Source organism: Conger conger, chromosome 4 (assembly GCF_963514075.1).
Source record: "Conger conger chromosome 4, fConCon1.1, whole genome shotgun sequence".
NCBI lineage: Eukaryota > Metazoa > Chordata > Actinopteri > Anguilliformes > Congridae > Conger > Conger conger.
In genome coordinates this window covers 28808027-28832322 of record NC_083763.1, presented here as the reverse complement: position 1 = coordinate 28832322, position 24296 = coordinate 28808027, and the positions used below count along the sequence as shown (strand labels likewise).

Below are 24296 nucleotides of genomic sequence, written 5' to 3'. Positions count from 1 at the left end.
TATGTGCTTTGTGGTATTCGTCCTAAAAGTATGGCCCACATCTATTTCCAGATGCCTACATGGTGGATTGTCATTGACTATGGGGCTGAAATGATTTCAAGGACATCAAACAGGTACCAAAACTTTTTTAAACCCAACATACTGTACACCTTTTCAAAGGGTTTGATGCAGTGCTACTCAACTTCACCTCCTGCGGGCTGCAGTGGCTGCAGACCCCATGCGCTACACTACCTGATTTCAGTAATTAGCTTATTATCTGAACCAAACAGGTGAAATAATTCATGAAATGAGGTGGTGTAGCGCACGGTAGAAGCAAATACCAGCAGACACTGCAGCCTGCAGGACATGGAGTTGAGTTGCGCTGGTTTAATGTGAGGGTAACTGTTACTGTTGTACTAGCTTAACTTAACTACTGCTAATTTGAATTCCTTAAAGGTACACTAGTTAATTTCGTTAATTTGACGGCCAGGAGAAGAACTGCACCAAACACCCTGAAACCACAACCCGTCTCTTTGAAAGCACTGATGTTGACCCCCCCACCCCATTGCCATTCACTGTGGAAATTATAACTAATTTTAAACCAATGAGCTTTGATTATTGTATAACTATACAATGTTTTGGTAGTGTCGGTCCATCAACTATATTTTGAAATCCACATTTATGGACTATAAAAAAAGGCAGAGGGTGAGTCAACATGTCTGCAAGCCTTTTTCAATGATAGAAAGGGATTTACAACAATGGTCTTGTAACAATGTTTTAACACAGAAATCTTACAGGAGCCTCACCCAGTTCTAAAAGAAGGAGTGCTCATCTCCCACACCTCACCCCTGTCAAGGAGGTTAAGTTGAGGTGATATGGCCAATTTCCAAATACAGCAATTTTAACAATCAACCCTCATTTAATCACCAATTTCTTTGATAGAAGAGCAACCTCTTTGCTTTTTCGTTTCCCTGACAGCCTTGTGGGGTGACATAAAAAATGCAGCAAAACCCCCAAATTCACAGGAACTGTGGAATGTAGGTCATTCATCCTGGGCTAAAATAGGCAGAAGTTGGTTGGATCAATGCAACACAGATGCGCAGCACTAATCAAAAACAATGGTTATGCAACTAAATATTAGTTCAGTAATTTAAAGTGAAGTTAAATCTTGAAGAATGTCTTCAGTTTATACTGTAATGTTTGAGTTTGAAGAGAAAGGTTTTTTGAACAGATTATAAAAGAGCCCGTCTGGCCGGGAAAGTCATCTTCTCCAAGGTGGACCTTGTGCACCTTGTTTAGACTCTCCAATCAGCCTAACCTGCATGTCTTTGGACTGCGGGAGGAAACCGAAAACCCACGCAAACACAGGGAGAACATGCAAACTCCACACAGAGAGGCCTGCTGTGAGGCGGCTAAATGGAACATGTACAGGAAATAACTAAAGCAATGTATTAATGACAGTAAAAATGATTAAAAAGGGAAATATTTGGATAGAGGTTTAATGCAGAACAGATAAGATTTTATTTTATTTGTTTACAGTCCCAAACACCAAACTTAATTTTTCAATCTTCAGTCATAACTTATTGACACCAATCATTTTCAATTAATAGCAGATATCCTGAAGAAAAAAAAGCATTTTAGAAATAAGCGGTTCAACCAAACTATGAAAAAAAAAAAAAGAATTTTGTAATGAGAACACAAGCATGCATTTCTGAAAAAAAGAGAAATGTCAACATGGGAATAGTAAAATCAACATAATTTTAAGGTTGAAATTGAAGGAACCCCTACAAAGATAGACAATTACATATTCTACAACAGTTCATGGAAAAACTAAGACCATACAACTGCAAATATGAGGAACAATTGATTACAACAGCGCAGTCCTGACCATTCAGTTTAAATTCCCATTGTAAAACATTACAGGGCTCATATGACATGCAACGGGCAATACAAACATGACAGAATTAATCATTTTTCATGTTAACATTTTAAGCAAAGATATTCATTATATTCCTAATAAAAGAATCAAAGTAACACTTGAGTGCTTTCTGGGAATGAATACGTATTTCTGGCCTTCCAACATGTGTTCCCACAATTCACAGAAAAATACAAATAAATGCTAGAACCTTTTATTAGAAATCTGTCCATATTCAGATCAGATTAAACCCTATGAATGGGATTTAAATACATTTAATCTGTGCTACTTATGCATTTTCATAACTTAATTTTTATATGGGCCACATCCTTCATCCACCAGTAATGTCACTTTATAGTGGTATTATGTTTTGACCTTTACCTTTGACATGACAGACCTCCAAGATAGTTGTAAAATGGGGGAAAAAAATGTGAAAAACTGAAGTGAGCAAATTCTGAAACTGTAAGATGATTCTTATAACGTGTTCTACAAGAGGAGAAGCACAAGGCACTGATAAGCCATACAGTATATGGGAGAAGAAAAACTAATTCAGAAGCAGAAGCGAAATTACACTAAAGCCTGGCATTGAGATTTTGGTGGAAGTATCAAAGAACATTACCCTCTATTCAAATTAAGTGACCTTCTGAAGAGCACTCAATGACAAAGACAGCAAAAGAATGCAGTTTTCTTTTTCAGAAAAGAAGGCAATTAACCCCGTTAGCCCACAGCCAATTTAAAAGTTGCCATGACACACAACAAATATCAAGCATTAAGAAAATTTGTAAAATAAAAAATATAAAAATTATGGGAAACGCAGTTCCCGATAATTACATACACCCTACAGTGAAATATGGGAGGCACTGCTCTCGATATATACAGTGGTAGGCAAAAACTACCGTCAAACTTTTCACATTATGGAAGACACTGCTCCCGATAATGTTTTAGAATTAGAAATAAAATGTACCAAATCACTTGTTCCAGAAACAGCCCGATGACCTGTGAACAGTTTTTTTCAGTGGATTTATTTTTACATGTCACCAATTAGGTGTTTTTTTTTTTTTTTTTGGTTTGCTTTCCTCAGTGGGGAAAACATTTGGTTACATTGTGTGCCAATAACCATAACCAATACAACCAATTATGAAGTTCTCCAGTGCCTACTGGACGTTAGCCAGAACACAAGTTTCTAGTAACAGTTGTTGGTAACACGTATTTCTGTAGCAGATGCTGCTTTAAAAGCCGACAGTATAACCGTCACAATTATGGAAGACACTGCTTCCGATAATCTCATACAAAATAATTTTTTCGGTACTATTTATAGTGAACGCTGTCACTGATAAATACATAACTAATAAATATAGATTGTGAATGTCAAACAGTGACGTTCCTCTCTTGTTCAATCCCTTTGCTTTAAACCAAGAGGTTCTATGAAGATTTTATTTGATGTGTGTAAAAGCCAATATGTGAAGGCAATGATGGGTTTGTTAGGTTAAAAAACATTTTAACGTCCTGAACCACATACAAATGCCAAATCCAACAAGTGAAGAGCTACATGGGTACGAGAAATGTAATAGCACCAATGCAGTGATCGTACCAGGTCCACTTATTCAAGATCACAGGCCAGTTGCTGGAATTTTCCATGGGGAGCAGTTCAAATTAATGACATTCAACTGAAAGGAGAACAAGGAAAAAGTGAAGGTAGGAGAACAAAATGACTAAATGAGTCGCCCAGAGTGTGATACTCTACTCTGTGGTACAGTGTAAATAAACACACACCTGCGATTGTGTGGTCATGCAATAAGCGTCACTTAATTGCCCTGCATTTTGTGGAAAAACTATTAAGGCAAACTGCACCTAAAATTTAGGAAGATTATGCCATTGTCACAAAAAGACCTGCTCTACCAGCACAGGAATTGCCTGGAGAAGGCTGCAATTTAAATCAATGAGGTGTACCTACCATGTCCAACAATGGTCTACATTGTATTATAATCCAGTAATGTCCCATTAACGATTGGCAAGCACCATGACTAATGCCACACTGATCTGCATTTCCCACATTTCTGAACTTCAAACACAAGATGACAGTGATAAGCATGTTTAGTGAATGTGAAAAGTGAACACTCTTCAAGTTTAACACTATCATTTCTTTTAAACTACTCCACAAGAAATAATTGCACATGCAACTGAATCTGCCATTTGATTACATGTATATGTATATGAAAGCCACATACCATTTCTGGCACTATTTTTTTAAATGTCAATCCCATTATCTGTGACAGATAAATTTGTCCTCTAATGGTCATGGGAGTTTTGATTGTGCCATTTGTGGTTTTTGTTTTCAGCCAAATTAATTTTGTACAAGACTTTCACGATCAAAATAAACTTTCTACAGGCATTTTAAGCGCTTGCTGAAAAATTCAGAGCAAAAATTATGGGGGCGTCACCAGTTGGTCACAATTTTAAAATTGCATTCCAATGTGTGAAACCAACAAAACTGACCAAGAAAGGGCATTTCACTGTGCGCTGGGTATATGGGTTTTGTAATTTATATCTCGTTGTTCATTGCCCACACATCGCCCGCCAGGTTGTTGGCGCAGCTCTGGATGGTCCAGGTGGCCAGGGCGAACTGATTCCGGAACAGATCGGTGTCGGAGTCTGGCGAGCGCTCTCGGATGGCGTTCAGGTGATCTAGCAGAGCCTCCATGGTGTGGGAGCCAGAGCCAAACTTGATGTGGCGGAAGGGCGTGTCTTTAGGCGACACATAGGGGGACAGGAGGTTAGCCTCCACCTGTGGAGTGGGGAAGGTGGGATCTCAGTTAAATCAGTGTAGCAGTACTGCACTTCGAGGATGCTGCAACTAATCTGATCACACCGGTGTTAATTTTGACAATAAATATATAATTATTTTTGATCATCGTCTTCAAACTAATTAGAAGTTTGTCATATTTTAGTTATTTACATTGTATTTGTTTTAATTTAGTTTGTGTCAATAAACATTAAAGTACTTTTATAGTTGATTTAGACCAGGGGTGTCAAACTCCAGTGCTGGATGGCCGCAGTGTCTGCAGGTATTTGTTTCCTTTCAATCAGCAGCCAATTAAGGCCTTGAAAACAGTGTGTGGACTATTTAGCCAATGAAAGACTTAAACCAGTAGACACTGTGGAGTTTGACACCCCTGATTTTGACAATGAAAACTAACAATTATATAATTATCTACGTTTGGGGTTGTTGTCCTGCTGCAGAATAAATTTGGGGCCAATCAGATGCCTCCCTGATGGTATTGCATGGTGGATAAGTATCTGCCTGTACTTCTCAGCATTGAGGAGACCATTAACTCTGACCAAATCCCTAACTCCATTTGCAGAAATGCAGCCCCAAACTTGCAAGGAACCTCCACCATGCTTCACTGTTGCCTGCAGACACTCATTCTTGTACCGCTCTCCAGCCCTTCGGCAAACTGCCTTCTGCTACAGCCAAATATTTCAAATGTTGAGTCCAGAGAACCTGCTGCCATTTTTCGGCACCCCAGTTCCTGTGTATTCGTTCATAGTTGAGTTGCTTGGCCTTGTTTCCACATTGGAGGTATGGCTTTTTGGCAGCAATTCTTCCATGAAGACCACTTTCACCTTCCAGTTGCGAAGGGAAGTAAGCATGATGTGACCTTGGTGATGCAGTATAACTACCTTGTGTCTTGTTGCTGTGCTCAGTCTTGCCATGGTGTATGACTTCTGACATTAAACTGTCTTCAGCAACCTCACCTTGGAAGCAGAGTGTGGCTGTCCCTCACCCAGTTTTAACCCTCCTACACAGCCGTTTCAGTTTCACTTGTGTTTCAACCCACTTATTAAATTGATAATCATTAGCTCCTATTTGGTATAATTGACTATATGGACTATATGCCTACAAAATTCCTGACTGTGTGGAATTGTACCAAGACAAATTGATGCTGGTTTGAAGGCAAAGGGTGGTCACACCAAATATTGATTTGATTTAGATTTCTTCTGCTCACTCACTTTGCATTTTGTTAATAAAAAAATAAAAAAAACCCCATTAACATCTCTATTTTTGAAAGCATTCTTACTGCCTAAAATTTTTGCACAGTACTGTATATCTACGCCTTGATTTTTATGAGGAGATATCAGCGTTATGGATGTGACATGTCTGAAATGCATTGTTCTACAATCTACTTCCCGATCAAATTTTATCATAACACATTTGTTGTCATCTGAAATGGTTCTGAATGTCAGTTTTGACATTGAGAAAACATTCAAAAGCATTTCAGATGGTTTTCAAGATGGCTGCCAAATAGCATTGCTTTTCAATGGTAAGGAGCATTTTCCTGTGGTTAGCCTACATTTCATTAGATTTAAAAATGGTCCTGGGACACGGATGCTGCATCTCAACTTCGGTGAGCCGTCGGCTACATAGTTTCTGATTTCTGGCTACATCACCTTGATCACTTGAATGTGGTTTCAATGGATTATTAACATTATTTCCAGCAGCAAGTACCTCGAATGTGAAGCCTTCTGTTATCTTGATTATGTGAGGGATTGATACTATGGATATTGCCACTGCATTATGAATTATTAGTGGCTGGTCACGTTTTAAAGAAAATTATATTGAAATGGCACACCTGAGCTACTCTGACTCCACACTGGTTGGGAAACGCTGCGCGAGAGAATCTATCTAGTATTGCTCACTGTCAATACATGCATGATGATCTCATGTTACTTTCCTTGACCAGAGGGTTATCCGATCACAGGTATGCTCACACTCTGCTGCATAGTGATAGAAAGAGAGAATCTCTTTCGAAGGCACTGCTCTATCGCATGCATGTTAATATAGTAGTTTATAGTAGTTTTGGCTTTGTGCATCTGTGCTCACAAACATTTTTGTTTAGTATTCAAATGTTAACGAAAATGTAAACATTTTGTCTAAGTTTCTCCAATCAAATAATGTTATATATGGTTTAATTTTAGTTATAGAAAAGTTCTTGAATGAAATTAACACTGGATGAGACCCGTTTCAAATAAATAATTGTTTTGGATTCAAATACCTTCTACTCTTTAATGATTTAACTGAAAAGCTTTCAAAAAGTACAAATTTTGAGGTTCTAGCAAGCTGGCTAACGTTAGTGCAGTGGGGATGCATTATTGCGTGTAACATTAGCTAACGTTAGTACCATTACTTAGCAACCAATAAACTACTGTTCAGCAGAAGAATACAATTACCAAAAAACACAGTACCATTAATAATACCTTAATTCAAAGTTTGTCTTGTTTTTCCTTTTGTGAAATTTTGAGATAAATGTGGTAACAGTAGTATAAAAGCGTTATGGAACTCAAACCTGTGGTATATTGTGGATATTGGCACAGCTATGGGGTGTAATCACCCCGCTTAATTGGCATTGAGGGCCAGATTTGAGTGACCAGTTTCGAGCAGGTGGCTGGAGTAAGGGGATGGATGTGTGAGAACAGGAAGGAAAGAGCGATTTGAAAGGAACAGAGTGGGAGCAGACACGGAGAGAACACAGCAGAAACTGGTTAGTGGAATGCGGTTACCCTCATGATGCGGTCGTTGATTGTACGGCACATTTCCACATCGCTCAAGTCGCTATTCTGGATGTCCACGGCCAGGTCAGTGGCTGCCCGGCTATAGGACCCGACAGCGGACTTAAGCCACTCGACAGACAGCGCTTCCATCTGCGTTCCGGAAACGCCACCAGACTGAACAGGAACAAAAGCAATGATGTCATGACAACCAATGACCATGACACATGATCAATACACAGGTTACAACAGTCATACCATTTCATTTATACAATGCCAAAGTTGGGCCTGGCCAGAAAATGTCCAAAAAGTGTTGGACATTCAACAAAGTAGATGTTTACAAACCAAATGAAACCATGTTCTTCAAACGGTACAATACATATGTGTAAAACATTATGGCGATACTGTAATGTCTTTGCATGTTTTGATCGCTTCAAACAGGACCTCAATTCACATTTATAGACTCATTTATGAGACCCTCCATTCAAGTCACACGAGAAATCAATTAAAATGCAAGTTTGTAAAATGTTTATAAAAATCTGTTTAAAAATGTTTATAGTATGTTTATTTCAAGTTGAAAATCTATAACCAAATACAAAAATGCAAAATATGCTCTGATCATTGGTTTATACCAAAGACCATCATTTAGCCACATTTTCGATGATTTTGTCATTTGTATGTAAATGTTCCTGTCACGGAGGTCCTGTTTGATCAGGTCAAAACATGGCATTGCAGTATCTTTAACTGACATAACTATTGTTTATGTCATTATTTGTTATTATTTGTTTTACTTGAAACTTGAAATTGATTTGACGTTTGTTACACATATTTATATGATTTTATTTTCATGAATATTGATTTGTTGTTACAATTTGTAAGAACCTATTTTACGTTTTGTGTTGCGTGGGGACACATTTCAGTGTGACAATTTCCTTCAAGACATGTGCAGCACTATAGCGTAGCGGGAGCAGTTAAGAGTGGAGTAGCAAGGGAAACTTCACTTATAAGTTTAATAAGAGTTTAACAATTGCATTGCCCTTTTGGAAGGTTTATGTTTTGAGAATTTTTTTTTTTTTTTCGGTCAAGTGGACTCATTCCCTCTTGGTTACGTGCAGCCAGTGAGGTACGTTATTCATGTGTTTTATGTTGTCGTGCATATTTAAGTTTGAGTTTGTATGAGCTATACGGTGAATTGTGTTATTTGAACAGTTCGACGGTGGATTTGAGGACAAAGACAATTAAATTCATCTGTAACAGAAGAACCGTGGTCTCGTGTATTTCCTGGACTGGAGGGAGTGATAGTATCAACTACACCAGTCAGTGGCTACGGCCTTGGGGCCGGCAGTGCTACTGAAGCCGGTAGCTGCAGTTACGCTAGTGGCACTATCTGTAGCAGGACGGCAGGCTAGCCTGAGCCCCACCGATACACTCGGGCCCCACCTGCTTCAGCTGGTAGACGCGGCGGTTGACCTTGGCCACGAAGAGGCGGAAGTGGCGGACGTAGCGATCCACGTCCAGCCTCAGCAGGTGGTCGTGGACGAGCCGGAGGGCCATCTGGCCAGCGAACTGGGCGGCGGAGGCAGCGAGCTGGGCTGTGCGATGGTCCGTGGCATAGTCCAGCTTTTCTTTGGTGTCCAAGACGGTACCAAAGTAGGGGTACTCTCCAGAGCCCTAATGGAGGCATCCAGACACACCCAGACGGTTTGAATACCGAGAAACAGACCAATCAAATGAATGGACGCACAAAATGTTCAGATGTTCATTTTGCTCAGATGATTATGTTCCAGATGACTCACTCTGAGATCAGCGAAGCGGAAGGAGACTGAGGGGATGCCGGAGAAGGCCAAGAAAGGGTAGGCAGAGTCGTCCTGCTGCATGGGCACCATCCTGAAACCAGACGGCACACCATGATTTTGAGAGCCAGTGACTGTCAGGAAAACCACAGCAAGCTAGCCTTAAAGCCACAACCAAAATAATAAATATAATAAATAAATAAAATAAAAACAAAATGATTCAAATCAAAACCCACTGAAAATGAAATGGTTCCTGAATTAATTTCAACTTAATTTACAGAATTACCGATTGACATCCAGAAGGCTTACAAGTAATACACTCACACTTTAAATGGGACTATTCCCACACCCACAGAAAAAAATATATATAAAAAATAAAAAATACAAACCCATCCTGACAGAACTTTTGTCAGTGTTCACAATAAGCGCACACAGGGGTATGTGTGCGTGTGCGTGCGTGCGTTGGGTTAAACCCAGGTCTACTTACACGGCCTGCTCCCAGTCTGACCCGGCCACTTGCTCATACAGGGACTTCTCTCCGGGTTTCTCCCCGATGGGGCTTTTCATCTGAAATGGGAAACAGAGTTACAAACCTCCAGCTTTTGACAACCGCATGCATGTTAGGTACTATCATCAGGATGGTCACCTCTCTCATTGTGTTCTGGACCAACTTGTAAAGCAGCGGACTGGCGGCGGCTTTAAATGTCTGGTGCCCTGGGGAAAAACATCAGAATAAGCGTGAGTATTGAAAACAGTATTTAACAGTACATAGAAGATTGGGAGTTTTAACTCACCAGTAAGAGCACCATCCAGATTGATATACGAAAACGCTTTCAAACCCAGACTGGTCAAATATCCCTACAGCAGGAGACAAGGAAAAACTATTCATAGGGGTCCATACAACAGACTGACTGTAATAGAACAAATCAACTTGTGTAATTCTCACCTCCAACCACTCGGTGGCACCAACACTCCCATACTCGCCAGCACTCCAGCTGGCAAAGACTATGCTTCTTCTGGGCCGGAAATCACCTTCAGAAAAGAGGGAAGTGACCATGAATAGATATATATATACACACACACACACATTTCTTGGACAGCTGCACTTTATTAAAAAATAAGATAACCGTGGATTCCCACTCATGGATCGACTAAAAAGCCCCCTTTCACTACTGAATAAACTAAAAACTGGGATTACCTCCAGGTAATTATTATTCCAGACTTTATAATTAAAACAGTAGCCAATTTCACGCAGAACGACAGTGTACTTGCAAAGAGGAACACCAAAGAACACCCCAGACATTTAAAAAAATATATAATCCTAAACTACTGGCCAAAAGGCTTGGCACAAGATTACTTCGATATGATTTTGGAAATTAAAGGAGCATTGACACGCTTTTTTCAGTTGAGTTTATTTGGATTAAATGCCCAAATTATGTGCATAGGCATTTTTTTAAATCAGTGTAGCAGTTTCCTAAATGTGGAGCAAAACTTTTCAAAACAAAACAGGTTTGACTCCAGCCTGTGTTGCCCAGAAGGTAAGGGGCACTCAAACTCCACCCTTGATCACAGAGACTGGTTTATGTATGGCCACCCATCCTGGCGAGTCTGGACTGAGAACACCACCGCCTCCTCCCACTTTCAATCATCATCTCTAAGCAAGTGAACTGTATTAGACACTCGCAGCAAAGAGCATAGAAGAGGGAAAGAGGGCAAGGTTCCAGAAGTAATGAGGGGATGCCATCAAAATCACTTTGATGATGTTTGCTAACATTAAATGACAGCTAAATGCAGCACTCAACTTCATTACTTGACAGTTTCACTGTTTAAGCCGCTTTTCGTAGCCTAAGTAACATTCATTGCCATACGAAGGACAACAGAGTTTTGCGCCGAAAGTTTATTAATGCTAGTACATACTGTGAATCTAAATTTGCAACATTAGTTCTGACCTGATACAAGTAACGTTATATTCACTGCCTTCATACCCTTGTCTGTAGAATACGAATCAACAGCAAATTGCTTAGTATATATGCAACTACGATATTCAGTATAAAACCAATGTTTAAACAGTGCAGCTCTTCCGATTCCAAGTTGATATTTTAGCAAAGCCAGCATATGAATTTAGACCGGTGATCATACTGAAAAAAGCGGGACAGTGCTCCTTTTGGGACAGGCCTGTCAATAGAAAATGCTCTTATTCAGGAAAGTCACAGGGAAACCTCTCCATTCCTATACAAAAGTTAAAGGAATGGCATTCAGATCATGTGAAGTTTCCTGTGGTTCTTGGTGATCTGCAGTGTCATCTTTAGAGTGCTTTATTAGTACAAATTTCATATAGATAACTAAATAAGCCATCAGTTGAAACAGACAATAGTGATGAGGGAGAAACTCTGTTCAACCACCTCCAATGTATAGCATTAACTTGGGTGATGTACAGCATCGCAGCACCAGAGCGTTCACCACACATCAGCCGAGGTGGATGATTTTAGACAGTTAAACTGGGGGGTGACTGGAAGACAGATGACAGACCTGCAGAACCTCCATGCTCTACCATGCCCTATCCATAGTCTTACCATTCTTCACCATGTCTGAGATGGCATGGGCAAGCTCCAGCAATATGCTGGTGCCCACTGTTGACTTGGCATAGCCAGGACCCCAGGAGTCCCTCTGGGCACCAATCACGACATAGCGATCTGACAGGGTGAGGGGCAAAAATAAAGTGACATTAACACACAAAAGAAAAAAAAAAGAAAAAAAAAAAAGAAAAACCTGTAGCCTAGAACAGGGTATTTTGCCTAGATTACACAAATAAAACACACTATTAATGTGTTCTATAGACACACATCAGCAACAGCATTTTTACTAGTTTGCTTGATTGAGCTGAATGAAATCCATCCTGGAATATGGCACAACAAGGTTATTCAATAACACTTTCTTTGAAGGGTTCTTCTATACAACTCCTTCATAAGCAAGACACGGCACATTCATAAGCACTAGGCACGTCACAGTAATGTGACTTGCTGCATGAATGTTGACAAAATGCTCCAAGCCATTTCCGGGCATCGACACATGCTTGTGCTTATGGAGCTGAATAGCTCTTATGTTGGACCCTTCAAAGAAAGTGTTACCGGTTCAAACTACTTTCATATATATAGACACTGAAGCTCAAGTACCTGAATCCATAAATCCCTTAATAGCCCCAAAAACATTGTGAATGCGCCTCTCCGTGAGGACATTGTTGACTCGCACTGTGATCGTGTCGTTTTCACCGCCCAGTTTGTACATTGAGACGAAAGACCCTTCAGACCAAGAACTAGGAGCATTGAGGCCACCCATTTTCCTGCAGGGAGGGGAGAGAAGGATCACAATGAGTCCCTGGGCCAGACTGGCCTCTCACTTTGGAGGATTACGACAAACTTGTGGGAAATTATGAATAGTCCAATTCATGAATTCTTCAAAAGATATCAGTCATGAAAATGTCAAGGTTTATACATTTAAAAGCATGTTGTTAAGCAGAAGTTTGTTGATGAATAAACATTTACTCAAGCAAAAAACCACCAGGGGAGAGAACTTGCAGCTTTTATTACAGCTTCTGGCAATAAAAGCAAGGGCGTAGTGGGCTGCTCTAAATTACCCTGGGTATAGGAGGTCAAACATGGGGCAAAGATTGGGGAGGGTTAAAGTAGAGTGGGGGCATATGTGGATGAAATACACAACGTCTCTTGTTGATCACTGATATACAGTTGGCTGCACAGGGACCAGAATCCAGGCAAGTATGTGGACATACCGGACGATTTTGGCAGCCATGTTGGCGGTGATGGTCTGAGCAAGAATTTCTGGTAGGCCCGAGGACTTGACCGGGGGGAACTGCGTGTGGTTGAAGGAGGGGAACCCTGGTGTGTAAGGATCCCCAGACCCCAAATGGACCTGAAAATATGAAGTGAACAACAGTGAAACACTTTCCACCTGAAATATTACTGAAACCGCTACTTCCATGAGGATTTAAACACAAAAGTATGACAGATGCCAATAGACCGCAGTTCCCAATACGTACATGGCCGTAGAGTTCAGTGCTGGGTTCAAAGGTATAGTCAGCAGGGTCTGGATAGATCAGCACAGCAGCTGCTTTCAGTTTAGCAGCATTGGCCACCTACAGAAAAAAATAAAAACATTTTTTTTTTTTTTTTCAAACTGTCAGCTATGCCTGTACAGGGCATTTTACATAAGTGTGCCTCTGCAGACCCCCAAAATGAAACCGACTGTGTTGACCATGTTGACACAGGGTCAGCAAGGTTTAATGAAGACAGTGCTCATCAATACAGGACTATTGCTCCCATGATTGTGCCGCGCAATTCTGCCACCTCAGTGGAATGCTCCCATAACTGTTGAGGTGAAATAGTACTGTATAGATCATGGGTTTTTCACATAGTGTTTGGTGTCTTTAGATAACTTGTGTCGTGGAAAATAGTTTGGTGTCATTGGTGGTGTAGTACACTGGTTGCTGAATAAAGATCGTGTAGGAATAAACCACAGGTAATGCAAGTTACCTGTGAGTCAGCATCCAGCTGTGATACAAAGGTTAACCATGTTTGATGGACATAGAGATAACATCAGCAGGACCATTGTTACCGCCATCTTGTGACACTTTATTTGATGATTTGTTTTGCTGTAAACCCTGGGTATATAGAGGGGAACGTGGAATGGTTCAAGGAGACTCGCCAATACAATCTCCTGCGCACTATTTGTGTATAGCCATTCATATTATACCTTGTAATGCTTGTAACACATTTGCATTCTATTGTTGAATAAATTGTATTCATTTGAAACTGCATCCTCTTAACTCGCACCACTGCACTTAGCAGTTTAGAGTCCTACTAGACATAGACAACCTAGGATACCTGCACCCCATAGTCACTCGCCTATACACCAGTGCCGTCAAAAGATACATACTAAGTGTATCATTGTAGGCTATACAGGCCACAGACACGTCCGTGTCTATACAAATAGACAGCGATCATATAGAGCCACACTATTGACGGACATTTGCAGTCCCTTTTGTTGAACTGGTAGAACAGAGGAGCAGTTGAACTTATCTTTTGGAGTCAGATAAACGAGAACAAAATAAAATTAACCTTGTTCCAGTAGCATTGGTCAGACTACAAATGTTTCCTTCACTTTTCAGATACTTCTGCCTCTTACACCTGCAACTGGCTTGTAAATATATTTACATCTTTATTTAAAGGCAAAAACTATTTCAAATGTGTGAGGTAAATTGATCTAGTTTTTTTTTTTTTTTTTATCCGACATAATCCACCCGCATTTAGAGAGCGCTAGTTTCAGACCCAGGAATGTTCAGCTAACCCTTTCAGTACCAAGAGTGCTATAGCACTCAACCTTATACCTTTTCAACCAATAAAAATGACTGCTATACTATCGTTTTGAGTACCTTTTAAATTCTCAATTTTCTCAATCAAAGCAAAAACCCCTTGGGACTTCATACTGGGATTGGGACTGAAGGGTTAAGAACATTCTCGTCACATATCTGAGATTTTGCACCTTAACGGGTTATATCACACTTGCCTAACACCCTTATGGACGAAACAGGAGCCTGACCCAGTTCTACAGTGAGCACTCGTCTCCTACACCTCACCCCAGTCTCACCTTCTCTGCAAAGCTGATCTTGCCAGCTCTGAGCAGGACGACGGCCCCAGTCAAGTCAATTCCCGTGCCCGTCACGTTTTCGAAATCGCCCAGTTCGCCGTAGTGGACGTACACGACCCTGCCCTAAAAAGGCAGAGCGTGGCGAGTTACATTTCAAGCAAACTTGGGCAGTGTGGAATCATGAATGGAGCTTTCTAAAGAAACAAATGTAGCACTTTGAGCATTTTCCACAGAAGATTAAAGTTCTGAATTTCAGCCTGCAAAACGACAAGTTAGTCAAATGTGATGACAGTAATATCTTACTTACAGGGCTACTTACCAGGGGTCGGCAGGGTGTACTGGTTTTTGTTTTCACCTTAATACCAGCAACTGATTCATACCCAAGAAACCAGGTGAGGCCAGTTAACTGAGTAATCGACTGCTTTAATTGATCAATAAAGTGCTGAGTAACAACAAAAGCTAGCACACCCCGTGGTTCTCCAGGACCAGGGTTGCGGACCCCTGCGCTAAACAATGGTATTAATGTTCAGTCTGACCATGGTTCACTAATTAGGATGGTAATATTTTCTCCGTGTGTCAACCCTGTTGATAAGCACCTCTTTGGTTCCAGTAGCACTGTATGACAAGTATCCCTTGGGTATGCCAATCTGCTCTTCGCCAAACAGCACTTCGTTTGAAGAGTCACTATGAAAGCGAAACAAAACAAAATTACTTTCTACATTGTTATGGCTACACCACCCAAACAGAGAAATCAATTACAGGGAATTCTGTACAGCAAAAGCAGATTATTTTTGTTAATCTGGTTTAAGTGGGCGGGGGTGGTTCATTCAAAACAGTATCTGCTGATAATGACCTGGGGGGGATCTGGATCTTCACGAAATGCTCATCGTTCCAAGGGCTCATGTCGTAGGTCTCGAAGGCCTGGTGCACTATATTTGCCAAAAGCTCATCTCCCTCGCTTCCTGCCTCATGGTTAGACTGAGAGAGATCACTGAGAGAGAGAAAGAGAGAAAGAGGTCCAGACACACACAGGGAAAGGACAGTACAGTACAGGGTTTAGAACACTGGAAAATATAACATTACAGAAGTGGCAGAAATTACAATGAAATAACCCATGTACTAAATACAGTTCAAAGTAAACATGCATAGGGTAGCCAGATGAATAACACCAATTTGCTGTTAGCATTTTAATGTCATCGTACATGCATGAAAAAAAAAAAAAAAAAAAATACCCACGATAATTTCATTCATAATACACTGAGGTCTTGACTGGTAAAACATTTCATTTTAATGATCTCAAGAGTAGAGCTACTTCAGCGCAGGACTGGAGACAGGTGATACCTAAGCCGGCTGCTGAAGCGTTCGGCCGTCAGCCTGTCCTGCAGCAGTGACCGGATGTCGCTCCAGTCCAGCTCTGGAACCACTTCTTCCTTGGGCCCCTCCCAGGTGCTGGCCTCAGTGGTAACGGGGGTGCAGTGATCGGAATCTGCCTCTTGTCTGTAGTTGGTCAGGTAGCCAATCAGAAAACCTGGAAGGCGAGAGATTGAGTATGTCAGGGTGCAGAGCCCCTGGAGAGCCATGCTGCTGGTTCTGCCGACCCTAAAATCAGCCAGCAAGCTATACCCAAGAAACCAAGGGAATAAACTGTTATCAGCCATTTTGATGAAGTACTCTAACAATTTAAACCAGCAGGCTTTCTATTAACGGCATTAGAAAGTAACACAGCCCTTCAGTAACACAGCTGGTTTAATATATGCACACCAAAATAATTGATTATATATTTGAAAGAATCTTAAAGAAATTGAAAAGGGTTAAATAAATTTAAAAAATTAAAAAGGCCTGCTGAACTGGTACATCTTGCCTAAATTTGCTCTCTTCCAAGCATTTGGAAATAAACTGCATTGCACTCTAATCTCAGTTGGGGGAGGCGTCACACTTAGGTCTCAGATAAGTCCTGATACAAAGTTGATAAGAGCAAGAGTGTTTATTTCCCCATGTACCTACAATATATTGAGGACAGCCAATTCATTATATACAGCAAAATTAGATCTGTAGCATTTTGCAAGAAGCTCTGTAAAATGTAAAGTGCAAAATGTCAAATGAGGACAGTTCAACACACCATCACTATCTCCCAAGTAACTTTCATGGGCAGGGAAGGCAAGGGGTCAAATGGGAAGCAATTCTATTCCTTTTTAATAATCATAAAGTTAACGGTTAGGGCTGGTTACTCCCCTTATACAGCACCTTAGGTCTACTTATCACCGTTTTTAAACGGCTGTAAAATAAGATCTGTTTTTAAACATGTAGGCTACCTCAAGACGGGTACAGGAAATAGTAACAATTAAATGGTCGGATGAAATGGTATCACTGAACGCTAAGATCAGACATTGAACGAGGCGGGTGGCGCTCGCAAAGCAGGATTTCCATCAGCCACGCTTACCGATGATGAAGATGAGGAAGATGCCGATGACGATGAAGGCAAGGTTCTTGCTGGGGCGCTTGGGCTGGCGGCTGTACGTGTTCTGGGCGTGGTTCTGCGCGGCGGAGTTGGGTGCCTCTTCGTCGCCGTCCGTGGACAGCTTCATCTCCACCTGGCTGTTGTCCCCCTCCATGTTCTGTGCCAGGTTGAAGCGCGTGTAGGAGCGCTCCTCTCCGCAAAGCTGAGACCACACCGTGGGGGTTGAGGGTGAATGTGCCGCAGGGAGACTTTCGAACGCAAGCTTGTTTTTCCAACATGAAACCCGGCCACAATAGACGCTCACTTGCAAAATGTAGGCTATGTTCTCAGAGCCATGCTTACAATTTCAATGCAACATTTTTGCTTTACCATCCATTACAACATTATTTTGTTATTGCACCGGCTCAAAATTGTACTACTTACTATTTTGGATATTGCGGACCGTGCTTGCCCCATTGTTGACTCCATTGCGGCCTAGAAAAAGTAAATATACAAATTCAAATAGTAAATAGCAACTAAAGGTCTAAGAGCAGATCATACCAATGAGGCCAGACTTGCCAGTCTGTACATTGCATGCACCGCAATTATGCAACTACACTGTCAAGCTATGCAATTTCTGCACATCAGACTTGCCCTTAACCCATCTGTAGCACACATTTCAACCCTGTGTACCTAATAAATGCCTTGTTGTTCCTGAAATTTAAATTTTTTAAACAATGTTTCAATCAGAAACACCTGCATCCTGGCATTCACAAAAACATTCCTTGCATTATAGATACCAAACATTTCACTTTCTCTCCCACAAAGTGGAAGTGTCTGTTCTGAAGTTCCACTTCTCTCTTATTGTGTAGAAACCAGGGCTACCAAGGAAACGGTTACAGCACTCACCACCACACAGAGGCGTTTATACCAGGTCTAACGGCAAAAAAAGAAAAATAGTCGAGCTCACGTACGCACTGATCGTCAAGAGTCCTGACTGAGACTTCCAACTCTGCCTTATATGAATTCTGCTACCCGACGGGGGAGTGAAGGGGGGTGGAGCAATGACGACAACCGCGCCCCTTCCCCCCCGCCCCCCACACACCCCTGATATAGTCCCCCTCCGCACCCCCATTCAAGGCCAAAGAGCAGGCTTGTTTAAAGTAGGCCACCCATCTTGCAAATGATCACAACGGTAACGATAGCCTTCTTCCACCACGGTGAGAGCAGGTCAGTCGCCGTCTGGCACCCGCTGGTCTCTTCGAAGCGGTATCCAGCAGCAGAGGGTGACCCTGTCACAGCCACACCACAGCAAACCTCAGAAAGGCGCCAGAAGCCCAGAGTCCACCACTGAAGTGCAAGCGGCAAAGCAGCCTCATCGATACGGCAATCAGACAAATTCTGAAAACGATCACCGCCAGTTAGACAAATATTTGTGTCCTTGTTACGCGCGGGACCCTATGGCGCCGTTTGCACCAGGCTTCCCGACGCCAGTGTGGCCTGGCCCGTGTCATATCTGGCAGCAGACCAGAAGTTGGATTCACTCCCCTGACCGGGGTAAACTTTTGCATTTAACAGATGCTCACGCCAGGAGTGAGGTACAGAGCTTTCCTTAATGTACACACAATCCATTTTACACCTGACGCGTACTGAAGGAATCTGGGTTAAGCATCTCGCTGAAGGGCACAACAGAAGTGCCCTACCTAAGAATTGAAACAATCTTGGTTACGCAAGGGTAAGTCCTCAGTAACTGCAGGATATCCGCATGGTAGCCGCATAAGAGACATATAATAATCACTTCCTCCTGCCATTTGTAAAAGCGTACATCGATTTCCATTATGAAGCTGAAATGGACTTTACCACACCAATGTCCTGCAGTTGTAACATCAGTTACTACAGATTTGCTCCCAAGCTCATTTCTCTAACCATTGCACTACCTTGCCACCCAATAGAATGGAATGGTCTTGCGCACAACCTTAATATGCAGTTTTCGAAAAGAGATTCATGATTTACTTTTAAGAGGGAAATGTCAAACCAGAATGAAAACATATTTCTGTTAAGGAAATAAAAACTCACTCTACAGCAAGAAATAGCCTTTTATAAGCAGAATGCAAATGAAATTCTTTACATTCTACTCCTCCCTGGAACAGCAGCAGCGTTAGCGAAGGGTTTGGCGCTTTGCATAGACCGCAGAGTATTCCCGCGCAGAGCGCTCAGCACTTCCTTCCGGTAGAAACCTACCCAACTCGTATTTCTGCGTTCCGCACGTGGGTGAACGGAGGGCCCCCCAGCACGTGGTGGGCAAAGCCCTTGCCGGCGTTTTCTTGCCGATCGTATGGTTGGCTTTGGGGGGGGCAGAGGGACAGGGACAGAGGAGGAAGCTGGAGGCGAGTAGGCACCCTAAACGGCATGTCCGGGAGGATGAATTGACTGCCAAGACATGACTGCAAAACCGGCTGAATGGGCCACACCCATTTCAGTCCTGCCCACATCCCACTGGCATTAAGCATACTTCTTAAGATAGCAACATAAAACATTAGGAACTAGTACAGCCTGTTAGCCGCCATTTTGTGTTACCCGCAGATGCCGATGAACCGAATGCTCAGACAACATCTCAAAATACTCAAATTTCTGAGAATTAGGTGCATGTGCAATTTGGTACCAGACATGAATAAACAAACCCAATAACCACACTCAAGGGTACAATAGCCCAAAAATGAGAAACAACCAGTGCATTCCCATTAACACATTAAGTATGGTGTGGGGGTTTGGTACAGTAATGACACCACTCCTTTTGAAGAATAGGCCGTCTCAAAACCATAGAAACCCAGTTAACATTCTTTGCAACACTAAATCATAACACTTGCCCTTGAGATCTCTAAACGGAATGGCATGTTCCATGCCACAGAACAAGTTTCTCTTCAAAACGGTCACACAAAACACACTTTCTGACAAGAGTCTGCAAAAACGATTTGCTTCTAATGGGCTTTCACCCAAAATATTTCTTCATTATACCATCAACATTCGTTTGTTGTACAATTTTTCATCCCTACTCAATACCACCTGACAACTCAGCAATGCAGAACATGCAACATGCTAGATGTAGGGCCTGGAAATTCTCTGAAGAGGATTGCAGATTTCAATGCCAGGTGGAACACTGTGCCTTTACCACAGAGCCTAGAGGAGGTCACAGGTCTCTTAAGCAAAAACCTTGAACATAAATATGTTATAGTGGCAGTGGAGACATTCTCAAGGAGAACACTGGCTGGATTCCTCACAGAGTAGAGACTCAGGGTTGGGGTTAATCCTATAAAACATGGGAGGGCATATCTTCCAACCCGTTCCTCTATGACTCCAGATCATGTGAGAGTTACACAGGAAAATTCTGGAAATCATTCAGGCTCCCTTCACCATGCAGGATAGGGGGCCAGGGATGATCACTAAATGCCTTTCCAACCCTCCTGGCTGCTTTTCTCCAGTCTCCAGCTCAACTATATACTCAAGCATTGTGCTCTGAAATGCCAAATCAGCAGGATAGTTTCCCTCAAAGTTGGCAGTGGAGCTACTGTCAGCTGAACTATGGTCGGCCAGCCCCCTGTCTGGAAATGTTCCTTTGCGTAAGCACAGAATGAGCCAGAAAAAAGTGAGGTTGTGAGGGGAAAAAATGCCATGCCGAAACTAGTAATAATTGATTTGCACATGGAGTCATATGAGCAGCATCGGTCTTATAAAACTACACAAAAGTACTTGTCAATGATGCCCTTAACGGCTCATCCCCATTCTTAAATATTAATTTTAGGCGAGCAGAAGACCAGGAAACATGTCCATTAACAGTAACATGCTGCCTGAAGAGACAGAAACCTTGAAGCCCAGAAAACCAGATCATGTTCTGTCACACAGCAATGACACACAGGATTCTTGAGTTTTACACATCACTATACAAATGACTGCAGGCATTCTCCAGTATTCTGTGGACCTGATGAAGGAACGACTTGCTGTTTACTTATTTGCATGGCGCCTGAATGGCTCAACAGAAACGACCTTCAAACTTCCTCAGTGAAAAACAAAAAACAAAATATTAACTTCATTCAGTGAATAATTCCAGCAAGAGCGGTTTCTATTTTTAACTTTTTAAAGTGACAAATTGGATTGTTCTCCAAGAGTTTATGACCAGTTCTTATCAGGCGTCTTCCACGTAGATAACGAAATGTGTTAATCGGTCTATACTCGACTGAACCTAAAGCATTTGTTGTTGTGTCCATAGAAACACATTAACATGCATTGCGGCCGAGGGAAATTATATCAAATAAGCACATGAAATCTCTATATCACGAATAATGCACGTTTCAAATAACCATTCCACTTTAGTTCATGGATCCAAATAATTTGTTACGAGAAAACTCAGATTGAGATCTATGCCAGTTAAGACTAACACGGAAACGGTTATCGGAAGACGTGCCATTCTACAGTCGGTTGCGAGCCAACAAGCTAAAGTTAGGTCACACCTTATATTATGGCCGTATTATTTAGAGAAAATCAATATCAGTTCTGCAAGCAATACATCTACCTTCTAGCAGTAGAAGCTAGCTACACGCATCAAGATATTGCGATATTCCAGCGATATTCGCTTAAGTAAGGCATGCGTTTGTTCTGGTTGGTTCCGTCTGCTCTATAATATTATTCAACCGGAGGTTATCAACGTGGACGAGCTGGCTAGCTAACCCAAGGTCAACTTCATACTGAAGGCAATCTAGCTAGCAACTTCCTGCTCACATGTGCTAGCTGATGAGGGCTAAGAAATTCCGGCTTCTTTCACAATACAGTCGGTGCTAGACGAGTGCTAGAACGTTGCTCGTTACATTTACCATAGTCACCTATAGGCAAAGTGAACATTTTCCCACAAGCCTTTTGGACACTGCACAGGCAAGAGCTGACTAGATAACACAGCTGCGGTTACAATAAGGCCATACACCTCACCCAACCGTATTACATTGCGGCTCTATTGTAAGTATTTTTTGGCGTATTCTCACGAATAATAATAATAATAATAATAATAAAAAAAAGACTAGCCAAACATGAACTACGCATGCATTGAGGCTTTCGGCCATACCTCCGAGACAGAGCACATGTTTTAGGTTTCCGGGCTATCAATTTTACATTGAACTGCATTACCTTACAAATAAATTATTATAACAGCCTTGTAATTCCATTAGCTAAATGAATGTAGCTCAGTGGTAAATGACAATTGAAGTAATACTTGTTCATTTGCACGATTACGATTGTTTTCTATTCAATAAAACATGCTGTCATACCAGTTCTTTGGTTGCGCTGTCTTCAGCAATTCACTTCACCCTCCACACGAGGTTCGCCCTTCTCTCCCTTGCCTTTCCCAGCTGAGCTCCTTATTAGAATGAACACGTCATTTCCTGTAGTCACGTAGCACAGTTTTTTTTCAATCCTCGCTAATAATGCCCACTCGCATGTGATTGGTGTAAACGTTATCACTGGCCAAAATATAGAAAATAATAAATGGGGAAAAGAAATGTCAATTCAATTAATGTTCATTTGCTAATGTGCTGGTGCCAATTGAGCACGCTCACTTTCGCTCAACATATTTTACCCATCATTCCAAATTATTGGTCATTATTTTAAGATATGGGCACTATTAGTCTTTAACCTCGGACATATATTATAAAATGTATTTGTAATTAAATCAACATTTTCCTATAAATCAGATGTCCCTCACACTTTTGCTGTACTAAATCCTGAAATGGATTTTTGTGACAGCCACCTCATCACTTTTGATCAAAGATGTGGTTTACCTTCTGAATTTGAACAAAAATCTATAGTCTTATGATTGCGCTAAATTGTTGGTGTGACAGGGTTCAGTCTAGGGTAACGGGGTTGATGGACAATAGATATACAGTACTGTGCAAAAGTTTTAGGCAGGTGTGAAAAAATGCTGTAAAATAAGAATGCTTTCAAAAATAGAAATGTGAATAATTTGTTTTTCACTCTTCACACAGTTTAACTTTTGTGTTTGTCATGGCCAAGGCCTTGACCAGCTTGTGTGCATCTGAGATATCATCTGATGTTTCACCAACATCGTGTTGTTATTTTTAAGGCTCCCTCGCCATCCAATTCTGATTGCGAAGGGAAGTAAGCATGATGTGTCTTTCATCTGCTACAAGTTTCCTTGGTTGACCACTGCGTCTACGGTCCTCAACGTTGCCCGTTTCTTTGTGCTTCTTCAACAGAGCTTGGACAGCACATCTGGGAACCGGTGTCTGCCTTGAAATTTCTGCCTGGGAGAGACCTTGCTGATGCAGTATAACTACTTTGTTGTGACTATTGTTGAAATAAAATGTAAATCCAAGAGCCAGCCTTAAATCCTCTTCTGTCCAATTCTGTGCTGAAAAGGAAGTTGTCTCGTTGTTTGTACCGAGTACAGGGGCCATAGCTAAAGAAATGCAGCACAGACACTTGTGGATGTGTGGCCTGAAGGTAATCCAGCACTGAACTGAGCTGTTGCTAAATTGCTGGAGGGCCTTTATGTCTGCAGGGGCAGACGGATAGTCATTAATACAGGTATGTGTCATTACATACATTGTATATATTATGTTATGTTACGTTTATATTATGGATTAAATTATGTACCTTTTAAAAGTAAGGCTTTGTCGGAAAGTCATGCCTGCTTTATTTCCATGCTGAACCAAAAAGCCAAATCAGTTCTCCTTTGTTTTTCTTGGAATATACTTCACCAACCCGTTAGTCATACTAACCCAGACATTTGAAAAAACCACCCTGGAAAATCTTCAGATACAGCTGTTAAAATAAGTGCCTAGAATGACTGTGAGGATGGAGTCTCCATATATACTTTCATTTCCAGCGCTGGAGTATGAAACATGGGCACATTCTGGAGAAAGGCTCTTCTTCTGTCTCCTCAGAGGTAATTCTATAGTGC

General features: G+C 41.5%; 1 protein-coding gene across 2 annotated transcripts; it reads right to left on the bottom strand.

The window, feature by feature from the left end:
• Nucleotides 1-1462: 1462 nt before the first annotated feature.
• Nucleotides 1463-22753, bottom strand: LOC133126083 (transferrin receptor protein 1-like). 2 transcript variants are annotated; one of them, XM_061237903.1, is made up of 19 exons: nt 22645-22753; nt 17777-17827; nt 17336-17555; nt 16237-16423; nt 15749-15886; nt 15492-15579; nt 14896-15018; nt 13289-13384; nt 13022-13161; nt 12408-12574; nt 11808-11927; nt 10181-10266; nt 10029-10092; nt 9881-9948; nt 9722-9801; nt 9238-9328; nt 8882-9112; nt 7454-7618; nt 1463-4679 (listed from the first exon to the last, which is right to left on the bottom strand). In XM_061237903.1, exons 2-19 carry the CDS (start codon nt 17819-17821, stop codon nt 4437-4439), a joined length of 2352 nt encoding a protein of 783 aa, XP_061093887.1. In that variant the 5' UTR covers nt 17822-17827; nt 22645-22753; the 3' UTR covers nt 1463-4436. The 2 variants fall into 2 exon arrangements, with proteins under 2 accessions (XP_061093887.1, XP_061093888.1); XM_061237904.1 differs by lacking the exon at nt 22645-22753 and adding an exon at nt 18242-18326.
• Nucleotides 22754-24296: the final 1543 nt, after the last annotated feature.

What these genes read in the sequence shown, in the direction of transcription:
- LOC133126083 (XM_061237903.1), bottom strand. Translation starts at nt 17,821, where the DNA reads ATGGAGTCAACAATGGGGCAAGCACGGTCCGCAATATCCAAAATA. An exon ending in GGTCCGCAATATCCAAAATA is followed by an intron (nt 17,556 to 17,776) that starts GTAAGTAGTACA and finishes GTGTGGTCTCAG; the next exon opens with CTTTGCGGAGAGGAGCGCTC. An exon ending in AAGATCCAGATCCCCCCCAG is followed by an intron (nt 15,580 to 15,748) that starts GTCATTATCAGC and finishes TCGCTTTCATAG; the next exon opens with TGACTCTTCAAACGAAGTGC.